Below are 22,101 nucleotides of genomic sequence, written 5' to 3'. Positions count from 1 at the left end.
TTAAACAAGGAAAATGAACGCAGAAGACCTTCTGTTTGCCCACGTGTTTGTTTATTATCGTAAAATTCTTTGATGAACGCTACGGCTTCTCCAGTGCTAAGCACTTCTGGTTGAAACATTTATCTAATCTGATCGTACAGTCCGAGTCACAGCAACTCTATTTAGAACCGTTGTGGAAAGTCTCCTATCTAAATAAAGACACGCTGCTGTGTCATAAGGTCCTATTTATGTCCCATTATCTCCCCACGCCGCGCTTAAATCGACACCTCGCATAAGCGTGCCAGTTGCTGCTGTAAATATTTAGAGATTAAGTGACCCCTTTCAGACTCCTGCTCAATCATAATTTGACAATGTCGAATGTGTCCAAGTGCACATAGTACTGCATACGCTTAGAAAGGGAGCTAAACATTAGCCTCTGTGCTTTCTGTAGAAACATCTGTAATAACAGTAAAAGGCTTTATTAAATTTATCTCTTCAAGCTCGAAGGAACTGGGAAAAAAAACAAAACTAAAAACCTCTTTATCTCATTTCCACCAAAGTGAAAAATAAGTCATCTGGTTTTGAATTATTTCTCTTAAAGATTTTTTATCACATCAATGAAAAGAAAAAAAAAAAAAGAGAATAAAAAACAAGATTTAAAAATAAAAGCAGCCAAAAATTAATTTAAGCTTCCTGAAATCAATCCTGCTACTTTTTTTTTTTTTTTTTTTTTTTTTTTTTAAACACAGTACTGAATTTCTGGTCCTAATCCAAATCTCTCCTAACCTGTCAATTACCCAACATCACAGAGCAGAAAAAAATGATGCTCAGCAAGCTATATTGCACAGTGCCTGGTACAGGCTTTGAGGCTTAGGCATCACAGTCCTACTTCAGATGGGGTGGAATCAGATACACTGTAAACCTGCACCGTTTTTAAGAGAAAAAATAATACATCTTTGCTTTAATCTCTAGGAATCCATTACAGTTAACATGGCATGCATTGGCAGGAGCATCTCAAAACCCAGCCATTTTCCACACTAATTTATTTTCCTAACATACAGTAAAGAAACTTGCGCATTCAGGTATCCTGTACTGTGTGAGAGCTGAAATCTATCCCCCCCGGAATTTTTTTTTATTGAACCCAGGAAACTACCAGAGAGACCCAGGATGACTTCCATACACGTGTCACAGACACACACACACACAGATGTTTTCTGGCTTGTCGCACATTTGAGAACAATAATCCTCAGGGTGCTGTTTTTGTGTTTTCATATACATGTAAGGTTACAGGACAGGCACATGTCGACACGTTACTGGTGTCCATGTAACCGAAAGGATCCTCAGCAGTGTATAATTATTATTATTATTATTATTATTATTTGTTTATTTAGCAGACGCCTTTATCCAAGGCGACTTACAGAGACTGTATAACATGGCTTATTGTGCTGTGTACAGCCTGTGCTGGGATCCAATACCTGCTTGTCATCACTTGAGATTTAGGTTGCAGTCTGGCTCGCATCCCGAAGAGACACCTGCTGAGAGTCCTGTCTCAGTCTCAGGCTGGCTCAGAAATGATTTGAAACGGATAGGGTATCGTAATTTAACTCTAGATAAACTCTGGAGGGCCAAAGTCCTGTCTTGCTTTGAGACCATCTCATTTATACACCAGTTTACTCAGGCTCTACGCACAGAATACCGTGCAGGGCTCATGAATATTAATGCAATCATGAATATTTATCAGCACAGCCTGACCCTTGACCCTCCAACCCCCGAACCTCATGAACAATTAACCCCCTTCATGATCTAACGGTCAGTCAGTGAACAGTCATGCCTTGACCGACTCTCTAACCCGCCTGTAGCAACATTTCTACACAATACATAATACATGTGCTTTTCAAAGCTTCTCGTCGGAAGAGTCTAACAGCTGATTTCACTCTGATTAGCAACTAGCCCCTTACATCCTGTTATCTTTAACCACTAATGGTTATGTCCTTACCTTGAAGCATGCACCTGTAGGCTGATTCAGAGATAGCGTAGATGTGTGGTGGCATCTCATGGCGCTTCTTCCCCCTGTACATTTCAATGATGTTCTCGGAGTAAATTGGAAGGTTCTTGTAGGGATTTATCACCACACAGAAAAGTCCAGAGTAAGTCTGAAAAAAATACAGAGAGAGAGAATAAATGATTAGGTCTGATGTATATAAGTATGCTACTGTGTACAGAGTGTACAGTATACAAGGGAAATGACCAAGACTGGTCAGTCATGTGAATCACACAGCAGGTGCGTGTTATACTCAGGTTAGATTTTTAAAAAACAACAGTAAGTGGTATGTTTTGAATTCTAAACGGATTCAAATGGTTTGTATGTTATCACTCCTGCCCTTCAGTCGCACTTTGCCATGTAAGCTGGTCTGACAGTGCAGCATTCAGAACTGAAAAAGATATATTTTCTTTTAAAAAGGTCTTCGGTAAGCAGCGAGACAGAGCCAGCATTCCTGCCTTATCACAGCTGATGCTGTACTGTTCACGACCTTGGCATGGCTGAACTCCACATATGGGAGGAACGGAAACGCACACATGGAGATAATTCAGACCACAGCTTGCCAAGTGAACGAATAAACAACTTACTGTGCCAATTACACTTATTAAATTTGCAAAAACATTGACCAAAAAAAAAAAAACAATTTGTTTGCCACATTTCTTCCCCGCACTTATAAACTGCTTAATACATACAATCCTGCCTACAAACGATGGCAAACAAACGCTGCCGTATCTTATAAAAGGATTGCATATAATCCACCGAAATTATACTTAAACTTGGCTTTTACAGGTAGGGTTGGCATAAAGCATTGACGTGAAAGGCGCTTTATAAAAAAATCACATTGTTCTTATTTCTTTTATTCACAACACTAGCAGTAGCAGACATGTCTGGCTTCTAGAATGACAAAGTGGCAAGTGGGTTTCAAGTGCCAAGTACGTTTACTTTTTCAACTACCTTTGGAAGAATTGAGGAAACAGACAGCAACATATTAAACGGCACATTAAGTAATTTCTATTCATTTTCAAAGGTCTACTGTCCTTTGCTTTTGTGTGTGTGTTTTATATTGCAACAGGTCAAAGCACTTTAACACAGAAAAAATAAGACCCACTTAATATGGTTGCAAACATTACTGAACAGTAAAAATTAGAATGACATTTTTTGCCATGCACTCTAATAAGATATCACTCCAGAACACTGGGGTTTAATCAATGTTCGAACATGCAACGCCTACAGTTTGCTCCCTTTTCCTCAATGGTTGGCAGCAACATTTATGCAATTACACTGTACTGGCCTAGCAATGGAACCTGACACGTAGCAAATGTGCAAGCACTTAAACAGGACGTTTGGGGCCATGTTCTCAAAGCATTTACCACAAAAGTCTGCACTATTTCTTAAGTAAAATCAAAAAGCAAACTGCTTATGTTACACAGTTGGCAAGATCCAACCATGGTGCAGGCAGGAGCTTTTTAGCATCAAAGTTTTCGTTTCTTTTTTAGAAAAACAATTGGGTTAACTAAACACGGTGGTAAACGCTGTGGCTCATAAGTCGTTAGGCTCAAGACGATAAGTGATTTTTAACTGCTAATGTGAATAAAAGTATTCTTGCAGGTTGCAGTTCGATCTCTTCCTCAGGACAGACAGTCTGTCTGTTTGACAAAGGGGCCCTATGGCACTGGAATGCACTTTCTCTTGGCTTCCTTCCAAGAGCACAAGCGCCATACTGAAGCCGTGACGGGGGTTTGTTGTGTGTGGAGATCTCGTTAGCACACCATTCAGCTGCTCCAGGGAACCCTTCCAGATGCTCGGGAGGCACACAAGACGCTCAGAGCCCACCGAGACCAGCAATTACTCCAGACATCCCTGGAGCATTCTGTAAAGTATAAGTCAACTGACTAGAAATAACGATGTAACCACTGAATACACAGTTAGGACATGCAACACAACTCTATATTCTTCACTCCACTTCATTCCAGTTAACTTTCTTTGCCTAGGATTGTAGGGCTGAATGACCATGAATAAAAAAAAAATATTACTATAAATCAGGATTATCTTAAATGAGGTTTCTGGAGAAAGTAAAGATGAATGCGAGTTGAGTTAGCAGTGGCTCTCTCACACACCAATGCAGAGCTTCCCTAGTTTGCCCTCTTGTACCCGTGGAGGGAACATGACCAGGGTTGTCTTGGGTAAGATTCTAACTCAGCATCTCCACTGGTGTTTTACTACTCAATAGCACAGACACACACAAGCGGTGCAGGGTTCACCACCTCACATGCGATTGACACCTTCACTTAGCAGTAATCTAAGCGAGATCAATGCGGTCCGATTGCAGAAAAACAAACATCACCTTCTCCAGCTCGTCTAGGCTTTATCACTGCTGGCCACAAACCAGCCTGCGGCTTGCTGCAGGAAAGGAGTGGTTTGGGAGAAAAACCACACTGAATCTACGCGGTGACAGATTTAGGAGATCAACTGCGTTACACAACAGACACGCCTGCAGTAGGTTACCCCTTAGAAACCGTTTTTACGAGTTAATGTGTTAAAGCCCCAGGTAAAAAAGCTCAAGATATTTTTGGAAAACGGCCGATATTCAATATTTTTCAAAGCCAGGTTGTACAGTAAACTGTTGCACTGTTATATGAATCTGAAAATACTGTTGTGAGGTTACAAATGATTAAAAAACAAACAAACAAATAACCCTATTAATAAGGTGCACCTCTTTGAGGTTGGTTAAATACAATGCTACACAGCAAGTATTTATGGTCTTAAATGTTTTTTCTCCAGGACCCTGTACTTCTCTTACAATTAACTACCACATATCTACCTTATTATCATTCCGCGACTTGGGAAAGCAAGGTGCTAAAATTAACAAATTACTCTAGAGACAGGGAAGGAGGGGTCACACATGCCCCTTTTTGTATGAGACAATTCAAATGACTAATTAACAAATTAGTAAATCTACAAAGGCATATAGAGAGTAATTATATGAGATAGTTCTACCTATACTTTTTTTGCATTTGGAGGGTTTTCCAGAATTTCAGTTTTAAACCTACATACTGTAAATTCAAAACGCTCAATCAAAATATGAAGGAGCTGGCCGTAACATGCGTCTCTGACATGGTTTCTGATGAACTCAGCTTTATTAACACGTGCGTATTTTCAGTCTTGCTCTTGACAGAAGAGGATAGCATGAGGAAATTAACCCCTTGGGGGGGGGGGGGTTAGGGTTAGGGTTAGGGTTAGGGTTAGGGTTAGGGTTAGGGTTAGGGTTAGGGGGGGGGGGGGGGGGGGGGGGTCAAAATGAGAAACACAAGAGCATAAAAACACGCTTGTCTTTGATGTACAGCTTATTATAGAAAAGTCACAGAAATAATAAAAAAGAACACTCCTGATTAGAAACAATGAACACAAGGAACTTCTCCCAGCCGCTGGAAAGATTTAAACACAATGGGGATTGTTTGACATGACCAGCTTTCTATCCCTCCCGTAGAGAGAGAGACCTGGGAAATAACCCACCTCATGCCACTTGCGCTCAATATTTCTGTTTTGCAATGAGCTTACACGGCTTTCAGTGCTTATTGCCTCTCAGGTTACTCAGTGGAGTAACAGGGACAATTCATCTGCACTTTCCTGAAGCATGGCTTAATAAAAATGCAGTCATAAGAGCACGCCACCCTGAACTAATAACCAGGCACATTAATGAAATGAAAATTCCACTGATGAAGTAACAGAAGCTGGCTTTGCAGTGTAAGTGCTAGTTCTCTAACACAGCTTAACTGCTATAAAAGGGAGCCTGTTTTCATGCTTTAGAACAGGCTCTGTTGTAAGTAATGGTACTTGATAGATATGCTGTACCATTCCTTTTAAATACAGTCCAGTACTATGAAATCACCAAATCATTAACAGAGCAAAAATTGTAAGACTAACACTTAAATCCTGTAAACAATTCAATTAGAATGCCTAAAGTCACCAAGCAACGAAAAAAAAAAAAACACAAAATAAAAAATAAAAAAATCTGTCAGCACCTTCAATTTTTTTTTTATGACACTTACCCTATAAAGGTCTAAAAATTGACTTATTTCAGCCAGCTGCTATTTCTTATCAGAAACAAAAGGGCCTGTTATAGCAGTATTGGTCTTCTGTGACTCAGCAAGTGCTTCTGTGACTGATTTAGCAGTGAGCCGAGATATGGCAAAAAGTCACTTCTTAGCGGCGCTGCAGGAGGGCAGACCTCAGCGGAAAGGTGGCCAGAGTCTCCTTGCGATTGCTAGCAGCCCTGGCCAGGGATCATGGAGATAAGCTGATGCATTCCATTAGCTCTTTTCAAGCTGTTGCAAAGTGAACTTTATCTTGCATCCAATAAGCATGTATTTTAAGAAGCAGCACGTCTGCATTATTATTGGCCCCTCTGATACAGTAACAGGTCAGGTGGCAGACTTCCCACTTAGCAAATTTCAAAGTTCAGTGGACATTTAAAATGCATAAGGGTCCACTAAGCACTGATCATGACGTCTGTCACTAACTGCAACAAGGTGAACCCGAGAACCGTCTTGAATTTTCACAGGTCTTCTCCAAACTGTGTTTATGAAATAATGGTAAATAAATAGAGGAACGCACATCAATTCTTTTCTACCCCTTCTAAATATAAACTCTATAGTATATAAACTGCAGCTCTTTCGCTGTTGCTTGAGGTGCCTCTGCTCCCAACCGAGATTCTATTCAAGGATTCCATGTCAGCATCTAGGTCAAGATCATAAAAAAAGACATTTTCTGGGGCAACATGAAATAATTAATGTCCTCAATATGAAGTTGGATCTGCTGCTATGTTTAAAGCATGACATAACAGTATGACCCTTCAATGCATCCTCAATATAGGCTTATAATAATGAATGTTCTTCATGAAAATAGCAGCATTTAGAACGTGTACCGTATATCTTTAAAACAACGCTGCAGCAGTGTTTTGTGAAACAGCCCATGGTTGGAACAGACTTGAACGGTAAGGGACATTGTTGCTCATCCCTGCTTCAGAGCTGCAGTCAACTATTTGAATATTTTACCAGGATAAACCCATTGAGATGAAACATACAGTACAAGTTTCAACAGCGTCCCAGGGAAACATTACAGGACAGGCAAGTAAGTTTGGTTAACGTTTGACATATAAAGGTTAGACAGTGATGGGGGTAGGGGAGGATTCCACTCAGCATCGATTCATCGCTTGTTTGTCTTAGAAGACGCATTATCTGTTCTCCCCGAAATCAAACCTTCACTTTAAATACTTATCACTGCAGAATACCCAAGCCTCATTTTTTATCAGTATAGTCGTTCCTATTTTAATGATCTAAGGGATAACGGATATAAACTCTGATTGATTCTACCAGGACTTCCATATTCCAGAGTGTATGTCGCTCATGCATACCCAAGGTAATCTAATGCACATGGCTTCTAAAGTGTAATAAATTATCCATGACCTGTGAATGTTCCTAAAGTCATTTGTCTTGCTATCCCAAACCATATAAGGGCACTGAAACAGTTGTGAGGTGTGCAATACATCATACATCAAATGGATTAGTAAGATGAGAATTAAAACTGAGTCACATCACAAACAGCAGCCACAGACATACTGTTCCAAAACTCCACCACGGAAGCCAGCGCCTTTGCCCTCCAGACCCCCCCCCTGCTCTTTCAGCCACATTCCCAGGGAAACAATCCCTGGTTGAGGGAAACCGTGGGAAGGAACGAACGGAGACACTCACGTATATGAGCCCGGAGTAGTAACGGTCCTTCAGGTTGTGCAGCACAGAGGCCTCGTTCAGGCAGGTCAGCTCGGCCATGTCTTCCACCTTGCTGAACTTGGGTGGGTTCATCTTCTGGACGTCGTCCTTGTTAACCATGGTCTTCTTGCCGTTCTCCGCCAGCTCCACCACCACCTCGTCCCCGCGCTCCTCGAGGATGCTGGCCGCCTCGAAGCCATGCCGCTCCGACGGGATCCACACCAGCTTCTTGGCGGTCCAGTCGGCCTGCGTGGCCGGGTTGTACACCACTGCCCGGTCCACAAACAGGTACCGCTCCGGGTCCTCCTGCCCACTCCTCTGTGCCATCTTCAGCTATGGAAGAAAAAAAAATAAACAGCTCCCCTGAAATGAGAAAGAAGGATGTTTATAAACCTTGTACTGTATTGGGGTACATTCATTGCTTTTGAGGTATACCTCTCCTTTTACATAAAACGATTTAGTGAAACGTTCAGTAATGTTTCATTGTGGCTGTAATTATAATGAGGTACTAGCAGGTACTAGCTACGTTGTGTTTAAGTCTTACTACTGTACTAGCACGTAAATGCTCTATACTCCCTTAGTACTTAACGTGTATAAGTATAAAAAATATGTCTGTGGTTTTCATACTTAAATATATGAAATAGTATTTAGTGTTGTGGTAGTTTAAACACAGACACATTTCTGTATTACCCTAGGGATCAATACCAATGTACACAATACTTAATGTGTAATTACTGCCACTGGAAGTGAAATTGTAACTAAATATCCATCGACATTGAGTTCTGGATGACATGGGTGTTTCTGGTCATGACAATCCAACTGAAGTATGGCACACATCCACTTTCCATTAAACAGGCTATCAACGTCTCAAACGCGGTGAAAGGAATATACTGTACAGTAGCCAGCAGCCCTGTATTCCCCGCCTATCAATCACAGCAGCTCTCTCAGATCTTACACTGCACACTGTGGTGTGACTCAGGCATTCGCTGGCCTGGAGGAGGAGGGGTACAACAGCTGCACCCCCACATTCAAAGAATAGATTTTGATCTCAGATATCGGTGTGCCCTTACCTCCCACTGCCTGTCCCATTGAAGGACTTGTAGTCCAAAACGTCCTGACAGTTTTCCTTGTTCTAATTTTAAATTGTATATATATATATATATATATATATATATATATATATATATATATATATAAAATAAAGTATATAGTGCGACTAAAAGCTTCATATATAATAAAAACAGGGTCTTCAAATGTATCAAACTTTTCAAAGATATGCTTTCTGCATTGAAAAAGCTGCCAACCCCATCTCTTCAGACTCATCTAAATTCAGGGTTTTGATTTTCAAGCAAATGCTTCACACGAAACCACCATAAAAACTCATGTCGCATGTTTCCAGCGTCGCTTTTTAGAAAAGATGATAAACAAATGCTAGGAAGGGATGGCAGCAGAGGTGCTCCAACCAAGAAAACGTATCAACATAAAATATTCACTGACGCCCAGGCTTTGCATACAAAACATTAATAATAATCACAAAAATGTATAAAATAACTCCAAACCATATTACTCCCAAGGAACGCCAACGAGTAGCTCTTCCCTATGGCAGTAAAACCAACAGCCTCCAGCTTGGAGAACTTAAACAATAGTAAGAACCCCAATGCACCATCTGGAACGGGTTACAATAAAATACTGAAATAAAGGTATTTTATTGAAGCCGTTCAACTGGAATTCATTGTGGATCATAGTAATTTTTTTTTTTTTTTTTCTTTTAACCAAACGTGTGTGATCATCATGATGTATTGCATTGTTTTAAATTTAACCGGGGGATAGTTAGATAGTAGTTTTACTTTGTTTTATGAATTAATTGATTCGCTTGCTGATCTAGCGCTAGGATTTGCCATGGTTTGCCAGCAAGGCTAAAAGTAGGACCAGCACAGACGTAAGTGGGTCAATTCCTGCTTACAATGCGGCGTAGTGGCGAGGTGCCGCCGTCTTGCGTGCTAGTAATAGTCTAGTACAGACTATGCGAGATCCGCCCAGCTATTGAGAGATAACAGGAACAAAGTAACACGTTTTAACCAAGCATGAATTTGTCCTAAAACAGTTCAAATACACGGGAGTTAATTGTTATTCAAATAAATTAATGTGATATATATATATATATATATATATGTATATATATATATATATATATATATATAAGAGAAAGAGAGAAAAGAAAGAAAGAAAGAAAGAAAGAAAGAAAGAAAGAAAGAAAGAAAGAAAGGATATTCAAGTTATAATATCTCCTAGCACTACACTGATGAGATCATGTTTGTTAAGTCTACTAATGCATGTTGCATGCTCAACCCCCCTCCAAGAACTATTCTCAATGAATACTGTCTGGAACTTACAAAAAAAAACAAAAAAAAACGGTAGAAATGAAAACCCTGATGTGTTGAAATTGACAACGTCAACATACACTGCTGCATTTAAATACAAAGCAAGCGTGTTCATTGTATTTATTTAATAACGGCACGTTTCTATAGAGAGCGAGTTGTTTTCAGTCAAGGTGTTTAATTTCAGATTAAATACACCTCCATCTCTGCTATCATAGAAAAAAAAAATTGCTACATAAGAAAAAAAACACAGAGCCTTTCAACTTACCTGGCTCAGTCCGAAAAACAAAAATAACAACGACTTGTAAAACGATAAACGGTACTCCTTCGCAATGCTATGTTTTATTGAGCAGGTTCTATGCAATTCCAATCTGCAGTGCTTCTCTCGCGGTCGCTGCAGAAGAAACTCCCCCACGAGCCAGACACCGCCTCAACCGAACACTATGAAACAGCCTTCTGAGTCCCGCCCACGCAGCACCGCAGCGCACGCCCACTAAAAACTAAGAAACTCTATTGCCTGCTGACGACGCCAATCAAGTAAACCGAGACCATCCCCTTTGGAACGCCGGCCCACCTCCCCATATTTTGGTCGTTGTGTCCTGGCCTCATGCCCAGCGGTGCTGCGGCTCATTGCAGCCTTTGTATTTCTCGAATTTTGTCTGTGAGAATGTGTTTAAACGACTGGTCAGCACCATGCCCGTCATACTTAGCCGTCCTGCCCATCTAGCTTGGAGGGTAGGTTGCATTTGATTGGCAAGTGTGTGGGCAGCACATGAAGAGGATGCAGTGAATTTGATCAATAATACAAAAAAAACAACAAAAAAAACGGTATTTGGTTTGTTGCATTATTTTTATTGTTATTTTTTTTATTTTAGTTTGTTGTAGAGCATCAAAAAAAATGCCAAATGAAAAAAACGTCCCGCTTTTATATAAATGCAAATAAGAATATCGTGGTTTTTTCTCTATTGTTTCTGAGCCCCTGCTCCGCCTCGCTCTCCCTAGTTTCATATCGAATGACATCATTCATTTGCATTTGGAGGCGAGATGCGAGGGTGCAGTGTGTGGGGCGACCTCTTGCGTCCAGAATGCGATAGTTGCAGCCTGTTGTTATAATTAGAAACGTTATTTTCTTAGAATTAAACATTGACAGCTGCGCTTGAAAAAAATGTGGAGCCCCTCGGTTCTGTATTTATCGTACTTAGCAGCAGTAACATTGATAACCTGTTAAATCAGAATTAGAATCATGTTCTGTGACAGTGATGTGCTTAACAGGTCAACAGAATCCATTTTACCAGTGGATACTGTTTATTAGACTAACTGTTAAATACAAGCACAACCTTTCAATACAGTAGAGGCCTATAATCCGTGTGTACAATAAGTGGATTAATTAAAAAAACAAACAGATATTATAAAATAGTGATGTATTATTATAAAAATATTAATCCACAGCCATTTGAAGGAATATACTTATTCAAGCTTTGTCCAGAACCTTTATTTTAGTTTTAGATCCTGTAATGAATCTAAAACTAAAAAAAAAAAAAAAACCCAGAAGCTTCTATGCGAAATCAAAGGGTCCAAACAAGCACATTAGCACTGTAGTAATATACGACCCACAGGAGGTGTATATTTCCCACGGGTTTTCATCGATTCACAAAAGAGAAGTGTTGAGACCGAGCGTTCTATTGTCAGAGTGCGACCAATGAACTTGAATCTGCAGCTCATACACGTGTGTGGTGGGTGTGCTACTTAACTGAAGGGTTTGTTCTGCCTGGAGCAGTGGCGTAGCTAGGGGGGTGGTTTTAGGGGTTTGAACCCTGTAGGTAATGATCGAAGCAAGAAACAAACACAGAGAACGCTAGAGAACATGGAGTATATGAAGCAGGTAAGAAATGCAATGTTTAGAACATATAGGAGGAATAAATTATCCCTTTATCAAAGCCATCCCTTTAACAACACCTTACGCCGTACAACAATATGTACTTGTTTTTCCTATTGTCTAGGGATGCCCAGTTTTAGTAATGATAAACTCTGATCAATATTATACAAATATTCACTGGACTTGAGGTTTATAGTGTAAGACAGCTTCTCACTATAAGGTAACCACTGCAGTCAATGCCTGTTTCATTATACCTGCGATGTGTGCAATGATCTTTTCCCTACTGATTGCAGCGTGACATCAGAGGGCAGTCGTTCTTCAACTGTTGCCTGCATTGTGGGCAATAGCACACAATGGACATGTGACACTGCCTTAGCCAATAAGGGTTGCGAAGTTCAATCGAAGGGTTTACAAATTCAGAATACAGGGATTCATTTACACAGCAGCCTTCAGTACATACTGTGGGTGTTTCTCACTATATGCCCAACCTCTAAGCATGTGTATGTGTATATGTGTGTGTGTGTGTGTGTGTGTGTGTGTGTGTGTGTGTGTGTGTGTGTGTGTGTGTGTGTGTGTGTGTGTGTGTGCAACATGTATGCCATACTTTCAACAACACATCAGGACTTTTACTGTGTTGACACAAAAGCCTTTGTTAAAATGTAGCATTTGCACAGAGCAGATAAGACTTTTTCTTGCTTGAATATTTGCATACACTTTGTAGCAAAGCATTCAGTTAAAACTAATCCTTTTCAAGCACCGTTTAACAGCCTGCTGTATCCTCCATCATCAAACAAAGGCACAGTGATAGAACAAGGAGCAAAGCTTCAGACAAGGTTCTTTCTTGCTTCTAAAGCTGAGGGAACATGAAGCCGCTTTTTCAGGAACAGTGGCTTCAAAGCTGGTTCCAGGACACCGGGAGACTTAGCCTGAGGCAAATTTGCTGTATCAAACCCCAAGTCTGTCCTGGTGTTCCATGCAGTGGCCTGAAGCCTAGTCTCCTGAAACCAAGTTCCACACCTCAGCTTTAAACATTACCCTCTGCACGCGCACACACGCACACACACACACACACACACACACACACACACACACACACATCTTGTAGTCAGCCAGGTGATTTTTTTTTTTTTTTTTTATGTAAGATGACATTAGTTCAATAAACAAAGGACTGAAATGCCAGAGGTCAAAACTTACAATCAAAGGATGAGTAACAGGAAGCTTTGACTGGCAGCAGATACACTGCCTGACCACTAAAATAGGACCTGTATCTGAACACGACATGCCATAGATGCCACAAGATGCTGGGTGTGCCTAGTGGGATGTTAATCAATTCAGTCACACAAGTGGTGCAGAGAGGTTGGCAGAGGAGCGTGACTGTCCAAGCTCATCCCAGACATGCTCCACTGGATTGAGATCAGGGGATTGTGGTGGCCATGGAAGATGCCCGACGTCTCTCTCATGCTCCTCAAACCAGTTGCACTCATGGGTGGAGGGGTGCATTATCATCTTGAAAGTAGACATCACATGTACAGGTACAATTGCAGCATTGTTAGGGGACTTGATTCGCAAGTAAACTACAGCATTCATTCAGCCTTCCAAAGTAATCAAAGGACCAGGGCATACCAGGAGAACATTCACCACCCACACCCAGGCAAAGCCAAATCCAGTCAGATATAAATGTCATAATAAAATGGCCAGACAGTGTACCAATAACAGACTGAACATGAAAAGAAAGCACTTTAAAATCCTTAGGACGTTTTTTTTTTTTTAATGAGTATGAACATGTAAATCAGGCCACTGTCTTCTTTCTTCTTTCAACCATCACACACCAAACTAAACGCTAATTATCCTTTGTGTCTCATTTCAAATATTTGAATGAAGATCGCTTTCTAATTAACCTCTGATTATGCTCCTGTGGCTCAATCTGTGTAATTTATTAATATTGAATTTGTTATTACATCGGAATAGTCCTCCTCTGATTAGATTAAGGGAATGTGAGTTGGCAGGGGTTTCATTATAAGGTATCTGTTTCTTAGCTGAATCGTTTTAAAGACTCAATATATTAAACACATGTGATGCACTTGCATATAGAGCAGTTTGGAGAATTGTTTTTATATACTGCATGTTTAAGAAAATACATTTCTGTATGATTAGTCAATGTCTTCTAAAAATCTCACTAAGTTATAATAGTAACTGTATTTATTAATTTGTCTAACTACAAACGCCCAATAACGCAAGTTACATAAGGAGTGTGCTATATCTTTTCCTTATGATAATTCATTTTCAGGGTTGCTGAGATTTTGTTCTAGTTCAATTTTGCACTATTTTTATTTACTTAAATAATAGTGCAGAATATTATTATTATTATTATTATTATTATTATTATTATTATTATTATTATTATTATTATTGACTTCTTAGCAGACACCCTTATCCAGGGCGACTTACAATCGTAAGCAAATACATTTACAGAATAAAATTAATAGTTTAGCTAAACACATATATTCACCACATTACTAAAGTAAATTCCATTTAATTCAGTAAATTCCATTCAAATTTCACATTCCGTAAAGATTTACATTAATGAATTAAATACACTTAAAAAAATAATGCAGTTACAATAGGTGGCCACCAGGTTATGCTGTGGGACAGATTTACAGTGTTGAAATGATTCCAAAAAACAATTACTAGAACCATTTGTTTTTATGGTATACTTTGCAGACACTCTGATGCAAAATTTGATACTATCAGCTAGTACAGTGTCGTAGATATCAGTACGGTATGATGCAGTACGATATGATGCAGTACGAAAGATTGCCTGCAAAGTTACCATGGAAACTTAAGGCCCAATGGCGTCAACTTTTGACAATCTACACATTCGCATAGTATTTAAAATGTGATGTGTGATGCATGTTTTAAGCCACTAGAGGCCAGTATAACCTCATCAGATGTTTAGAAACACTGGACTTGCCATACGATTTGCTGTCCCAGAGCGTTATTGATCAGCAAACGATTTGCAGACCTCAGACACGACCTAGACTCCCGGCTCCTGACTTATTCACATTCACATTCCCTCCCTTGTGCACAGCTTGTTATAGTCTAGGGGCAGGTTGGGACAATTCTATGGCTCTTAAGAAAGCACAGTAATATATATATATATATATATATATATATATATATATATATATATATATATATATATATATATATATATATATATATATATATATGCAATCCTCCCTGTTAGCTTCAGTTTAACACTGTTTCCAGTTTTCAAACATAGATAAGAACTATCAGAGAACTGTGTCACATCAGTATCAGGGTCTACTATACTATCTGATGGATTCAGAGCTGAGACGTCTTCGTCTTCAATATACAGTGTGTGTGTGTGTGTGTGTGTGTGTGTGTGTGTGTGTGTGTGTGTGTGTATTGACCTGACTGCTCCTCAGTGTTATTTTCCAGTGTAATCTACACAGAGGTATGTTTGGTTCCCATGGGAAAAGCTCTATGGTTCAGTATCTGTTTCTTGAGATTTCCAAAGCCCTGGAACATCTGGTGACAGCAACAAGTCCTGAAGACTGGAGCTCCACAGATTGCATTTCCATATGGTGCCTGAAATCATTAACCAGACAGCTCGACGGTGCTCTGACTTGTGAAGCAGCTTCCAGAGATGTTGTTAACAGATTAGATTGAAAGCTCAATAACCACTCCTACAGATGAGCCTGGTTCTTTTGCATAGTTGTCAAGACACGCGCTGGCTTCGCCCATTATGCAGTAATGGGTAATTTCAGAGTATAATATGTTGATTTGTATTTAATGTGTTTTACATATTATGTTTTTATTTAGTAAATAAGAAATATAAAGAAGAAGGAATTCCAGATTCAATTTAATGGTGCTGACGCATATATGCTTTATAATGGATAGGGCTGAGACACTCTCTGATATAGCACTATTAATGTCACCAGTGAACCTTCTCATCGGTAAACTTCAAAGTGCAAAAGAGGTCTCCTCAAGGAAATGGCTCAGGTGCTGTCTTCCAGGTTAATACGGTAGCTGTGTGATGGCTGGCTTGCTCCCACTGTCAGTAAAATAATGACGCAGGCTAGGGATGACTCACCATGTCCCCTAGGACGAGACATTCTCACAGCTGTATCCATTGTCAATGGACCTGCGTCACACAGGCCAGCAGAGTGTGGAGTGATTATGCCCATACAGACGAGGTCTGTAAAAATGTCATCTCCAATGCTGCTTATTACCTGGGCTTTGTATTTATTGCCTGATTTCAGCTCGCCTTCTGGTCCCTTAACTGTCTTATCCTGAATGAATGCTAATGACAACGGGGAAAAAAAGAAAAAAGCAACAATATGGGGGATAGTAGGCAAATTTAATTATAGATGTGTGTTTTTTTTTTACAAAGGCCTTTTTTTGCTCAGAAGTGGAAACATTCTTCAGTGAAAAAAAAAAGAGGCGCATTAATATTTAAAACATTGGCAATTGAACAGATCCAGGTCTGGAAACCATCAGCAGTTCACTGAAGCTCTGACAGGATGTGTTCAAAGTCGCAGGAGGTGGTAATTGCATTGCCAGAGGCCCTCAGACTTTTCACGTTAACCCAGAGAGGGGTGTTAAGAACTCAATAGATGAGTGGATGAGCTTGGGTGCCTTTGAATTGGTGGGTGGTTCAATCTCCAGCATGAGAGAATGGGAAAGATAATCTGACAGAGAAAGAGTGGGAGAGCACAAAAGGGGTGAGAGAGGGGGGAGAGAGAGAGAGAGATGGAGAGCGAGAGAGAGAGGGAGAGACAGAGAGAGGGGAGAGAGAGAGAGATAACGAGACAGAGAGATAGAGAGAGAGGGAGAGAGATAGAGAGAGAGAGGGAGAGAGAGGGAGAGAGAGAGGGACGTTTTGTGTTTCAGTTGACTTAACAAATAATGTCTTGATAATAAAAGGTGCATGTTTAGTCATTAACAAAGTTAGTAGAACTTTAGATTATGGGGCATTCATAACCATGTTATAACTGCGAGCAATGCCTTCTCCATCACGGTACTGCTAGAATAAGTGTGTGATTAAATTGCTTGTACCATGGCATTACCATGTAATTACATCAGGTAACACACTGTTGTTCAAAGGGCCATGTTCACGCAACTACACAGTAGTTACCAATGGTAATTACATAGTTATTACCATTTAATTACACGATTATTCATGCCTTGTCATTTGTGTTACCAAAGAGTTAACAAGTGAACGATCCTTACCAGAATAACATGACAGACAGATGCTTGCTGGACATCTCAAGATATGGGAAAGGATGTATTTGAAAACACAGACACACAAACCAGTGACAAATAGTTTATGGGGTCATGGACACAGGGCTACTGATCAAGATCTCATTTTCTGACTGGTAACAAACACGTACATTTGTTAACTGCAGCACCTCTAACAAGCTTGGAATTTTTCAGGGCGTGAACAGCCATGTTGGGCAGTGCAAATTGAAGCATCCTCAGCACACATTAAAGGTGAGGCCTTGCTTTGTAAAGGGATATGCATTTCCTGCTCTCCTTTATGTACCTCGGAGCATCTCAGTGTTCCTGCATCAGTCAAGGCTAATCAGGCGAGTAACCTGACACCACTTAAAGTCCGATGTGCAGCAACGGGAAATCCATAGAATCTATGGCGGCTGGTCGAATGGGCTTCACCTTCAGACAAATCTACAAAAAAACAAGAAGGGAAAATTGTGAGGATAATGGGAACGAAGACATTTTAGAAATATATTTGAAAGGAAAACTGAAATGCATGGTCTACAACATGAAACTGAATCAGATCCCATCCACACATGTAAATATGGGAAAAACTCTTCTGTAGATCCTGCTGTTTTTAAATGCTCTGTTGATGGACCAAAAGGAATTATGTTAGGGATGCAAAAGTGATTTTTCTAATTGTGTTTCCAGTTCAGAAAACGATCCTGTGGCTTTGCACACCGTTTAAAGGTCATCAGTAAACGAAAGCCTTTAGTGGTGGCGTGGGATCGCAGTTCAATGCTTCTATTGCTCTCTTGCTTTTAAAGATGTGATGGGGTTAAGGGGTTCGTCTTATCTGACCTTTATCTGAAATATCAGTAAACAGGATGATACCAAATAGTATGTAATAAAACATGATTGAGCCCTGTTAACATGTGAGGAAGATAATCAAATGCTGAAGCAAAGAGATTTAGCAAAGAGTCCCGACTAAATGAAAGAAGCTAACGGCAGTCAAAACAATCAAGTTGCAGATGTCAAACACATACAGTTTTTAGAAATACAAACCAAACTGTGTTAAGGATGTTATATTACAAATGTAAGCACAACAAATTACATTAGTCTAATATTGGGAGGATACAGTAATTCTGAATAGAAAGACCTACACAAAACAGTGAATGCGATTTCAAGGCCATTTATCTTAATGCAGAAGAGCTGTCTGATTCTTTTTAGATGAACGTGCCACAACAAAAACAAAATAATTTCTAAAAATAAGAGTTTAGCAAAGAAATATAAAAAAAGGAAAACGATACAGTGCTCTGGACACAGCTTTTTTATTCTACATGGATTTGGTTGCAATTGAACTGTACCTCTCCCTCTTTTCAAACCCGTTAGCAGCCTTGCATGGGATCCTCACCTCTAAACCACAACAGCATTCCCTTTAGCAGCCCTGAATATCTTCATTACACAAATAAAGTCCTGGATGGTATTACAGGGAACCTCTAGGGGAGCTTTGCAGACTTGCGTTGTGTGCTGTTGACACTGCTGTTCATCACAGGTCAGCAAGCTGCACCGTGGCATTCACACCCTTGTGTCTAACAAGAGCTATTACTAGGGCTGCGATTGCTGAATGCACACATCGGGGGACCAACTGAAGAGCTGTCGGGAGGTGCAAGGCCAGACACCTCCAGGCTCCCGAAATGCTTGACAGCAGTTTTACAGTCCAGCTGACTGCCATAGGCTCCCTGAAATACAGTGGCACAAAATGACCTGTGAAGACTGGCTAGCATGGGCTGCTGGTCCCCACACCACACACACATGCACACACACACATAGGCACACATGCATTTACTGGCACTGGGAACACACTTCCAATTCTGACAGCATTGGATTGACTGTGTAGAGTATTTTCCTCATCACCTCGAGACCCTTACCGTACATTACCAGATGTGTATAATATTTACTTAGCTCCTTAATTCTCCTGTACTGTGTGTTAACTTTCAGAAAACACATTCTTAAAGGTTTCTCCATGCAACATAATTCACATCAGCAGTACCCATCCATGCTGAAAAGTGGTCAGTTTCATATCACCTTGTCTGCGCCTTTCCCTTGTGGCTCCCGGTGTTTCTGTAGTTATTTATTCAGTTTTAAATTACTTCTGAAATCACAACGGGAGTCATTTTCCCTTGCTCTGTTTGTGCTGAGATCCTGTTTTGGAAAAGCATGCATTTACTTTGCATTCGCTCATGTTTCCAGTGTGCTGTGTGAAATACTAATGCTGTGGATTGCCGGAGAGTATTCCTGATAAAGATGAATTCAGTAAGATATTGGGGAAACTTCAGAGTTCCTTAATCATAGCCACATAGCAATGTACTGTATGTGTACTGATAATTACAGCAATGTCAATTTTTAAATAACCCTGTTCTAGCTCCAAACTCAGCGCTTACTCCAAAAACAATGTTCAAAGTCTGTTTTAAGACAGTCTCTGTATATTTTTGTATTCATGAAAATGTTCACTTGCTATGGAGAGCCGTTTCGAAACACATTTCCGTTTGCTGGCTGACCTAGTCTTTATTCCAGAGATAGGTTAGTGGTGACTCACTGGGTCTGTTTGCCTGTGCTCAGTATTCATTAATGTCATTACCTCATTTAGCTTGTTTCCCATCCAGCATTATACACAATAGCTTTGCCAGAGAGCTGTCAAAGCTGTGGGTGTATGTCCCTCTTGCCTCTAATATTAATGAGGTCTCTTAACTGGCACTCATCTGTGGTTGTTTATTGTCATCCCCGATGGATCACTGTGATTCCTTCAAGACCTTAACAAAGGGCAAAAGCTTTGGCTTTGAGCTGTGTGGAGCCAGAAGTGAATATGGATTGTACTGTATGTGTGGTTAATCTGTTAGCTGGCTCATTCAAGCTCCCTCATTTGTTTTGATGTATTATTGCTTGTGAAAGGTGCTATATTACAGGATATATCTCTCTCAGTCCAGGTTTCAGGTTTGGGATCATGCACACCCTGGTTAAAATCAAAGTTTGCATCATTTCCCGACTTCTTGAACCTCTTTTTCGTTAAAAATTTAACCAAATCACTTGAGTTTTAACACACTCTGTAATGAGCTGACACAATCTGACTGAAACCAGCAGCCCAGATTAATGCTTCGTTTCACAGTATCATTAGGCAGGAAAATGAAACACCATTTGGTTCTTTATAACCGCCTCTGAAAATAAAATAAGTATTTTTTGTCATGCTGTGGGAGGCGAATGAATAAATGCAAAATGCAAATTTGTTCCCCGTGCGAGCAGTGGTATTCAGAATTACCGATAGGAGGGGAGGTGTGCTTGATCTAAATCGTTGAAACACACCACCAGTGGCTTACCTGGTAAGGCACGATCCCGGATCATGTGGTTTGAGAGCAGGTTTGTGTCCTGGCTGTGCGAAGTTGCTGGTCGTCGCTTGGGATTCCACAGGCAGCGTCACATTGGCTCTGGCACACTCACAGGGAGGCAGAATTGGCACGGGTCTTTCTGTTCACACGCTGCAGCTCCTACTAGCCAGGTGCCAGGTGTGCTCAAAGAAGCATGCTGACAAGATCCTGGGTGTAAAGGAAGGTCAGGTCTGCAAGTGAAAGAAGGCAGCATGGAGAATTGTGTGTAATTGATGATGTGTGTGGGCTTGTGAACACTGCAATAGAAAACAATGAAACCAAGGGGTAAGCCTGTTCTCAAACTGGGAGAGGGTTAAAAAAAATGAGAAAAGGAAAAAATAAAACAGAAGAAAAGCAGTCCAGGTGCACTTTGCCCTGCTAACAAATGTGTGTTTACGTATTGTACTCGGAATGAGCGATGCAAGCATTCAGCATGTAGGCGTTGGAAATGAGATCTAGGAGTCCTTGATGTGAACAGCACTGCGGGACATTTGGCACCCGGAGGTTTGGTCTCAGATGAGACAGCAGTTATCCACATCAATCCACACTCTGTTTCAGCTGTGTCTGAGTTGAAGGGGGATTTGAAGGGGTATCAAAGCTGGGGCTTTTGGAGATTGTTGATAGGAGAGAAGTCAGGAGAAGTAAGGAGAGAAGACTGGTGAATGGAAAAAGGTCATTTGAAATACAAATGAAGAACAGTGGTTTTGGTTGGGATTATGGTTATTTTGTTTATTTCTGTTTGTAAATAATAAAGATTGTACAACCATGGCCCTAGTAACCTAAAAATAACTAATAAGGAAGGTGCTATATATATATATATATATATATATATATATATATATATATATATATATATATATATATATAATTACACGACGCTAGCCGGGCTTCTTTTTACTATCTGGATTTCGATTTATTAATTTGAGAATTTAAAGAAAATGTAGAAAATATATCTGGCTGGCGTAATAAAGACAATATTAAAACAAGCTTTTGCATTAAGCCTTTTCTTAGCTGACAGGATCTCAGTGTTTTACAGAAAACAATAACACTGCGAGCAGCAAGTACACCTCAATAATAATAACTGTGGCAACTATTCTCAGGAACTGAACTGGAAACAAAACAAAATAACAACAGGGCTCTACAGTGCCACTAATTTGGTCACATGTCCTTGTGTGAACGTAAATTTTAATGTGCCACTAGAAATTCCTAAAGGTTAACTATTTAAAATAAACGTGAATTTTTTTTTCAGCTGACAGTATAAAACATTAAAAAAACAAAAACAAAAAAACAAATCTAAAGTCTCAAATCGTAATGTAGGCCAACTCTTGGAATGAAAACTTGTCAAACCAAGATGAGGAAAATAACAAATTATTTTCAAGTGATTGGAGAAGTTTCAAAA

General features: G+C 40.0%; 1 protein-coding gene across 4 annotated transcripts in view; it reads right to left on the bottom strand.

Moving 5' to 3' along the window:
* LOC117423474 (myosin-10) overlaps window positions 1-10,590 on the bottom strand; it is a 65,370-nt gene extending 54,780 nt beyond the window's left edge. For 3 of the 4 annotated variants that reach the window (XM_058989772.1, XM_058989774.1, XM_058989775.1), the window contains exons 1-3: window positions 10,435-10,574; window positions 7,771-8,151; window positions 1,976-2,132 (exon numbers count right to left, since the gene is read on the bottom strand). In XM_058989772.1, coding sequence (XP_058845755.1) covers window positions 1,976-2,132; window positions 7,771-8,115 — 502 coding nt within the window. In that variant the 5' untranslated portion in view covers window positions 8,116-8,151; window positions 10,435-10,574. Of the gene's footprint in view, window positions 1-1,975; window positions 2,133-7,770; window positions 8,152-10,434 lie in introns of all 4 variants that reach the window. The other variant, XM_058989773.1, reaches the window with a different exon arrangement.
* Between the last annotated feature and the right edge of the window lie 11,511 nt (window positions 10,591-22,101).

The sequence above is a fragment of the Acipenser ruthenus genome, chromosome 17, assembly GCF_902713425.1.
Source record: "Acipenser ruthenus chromosome 17, fAciRut3.2 maternal haplotype, whole genome shotgun sequence".
Classification (NCBI taxonomy): Eukaryota; Metazoa; Chordata; class Actinopteri; order Acipenseriformes; family Acipenseridae; genus Acipenser; species Acipenser ruthenus.
The sequence above is the reverse complement of the archived record's forward strand: the minus strand, read 5'-3'. Positions and strand labels throughout refer to the sequence as shown.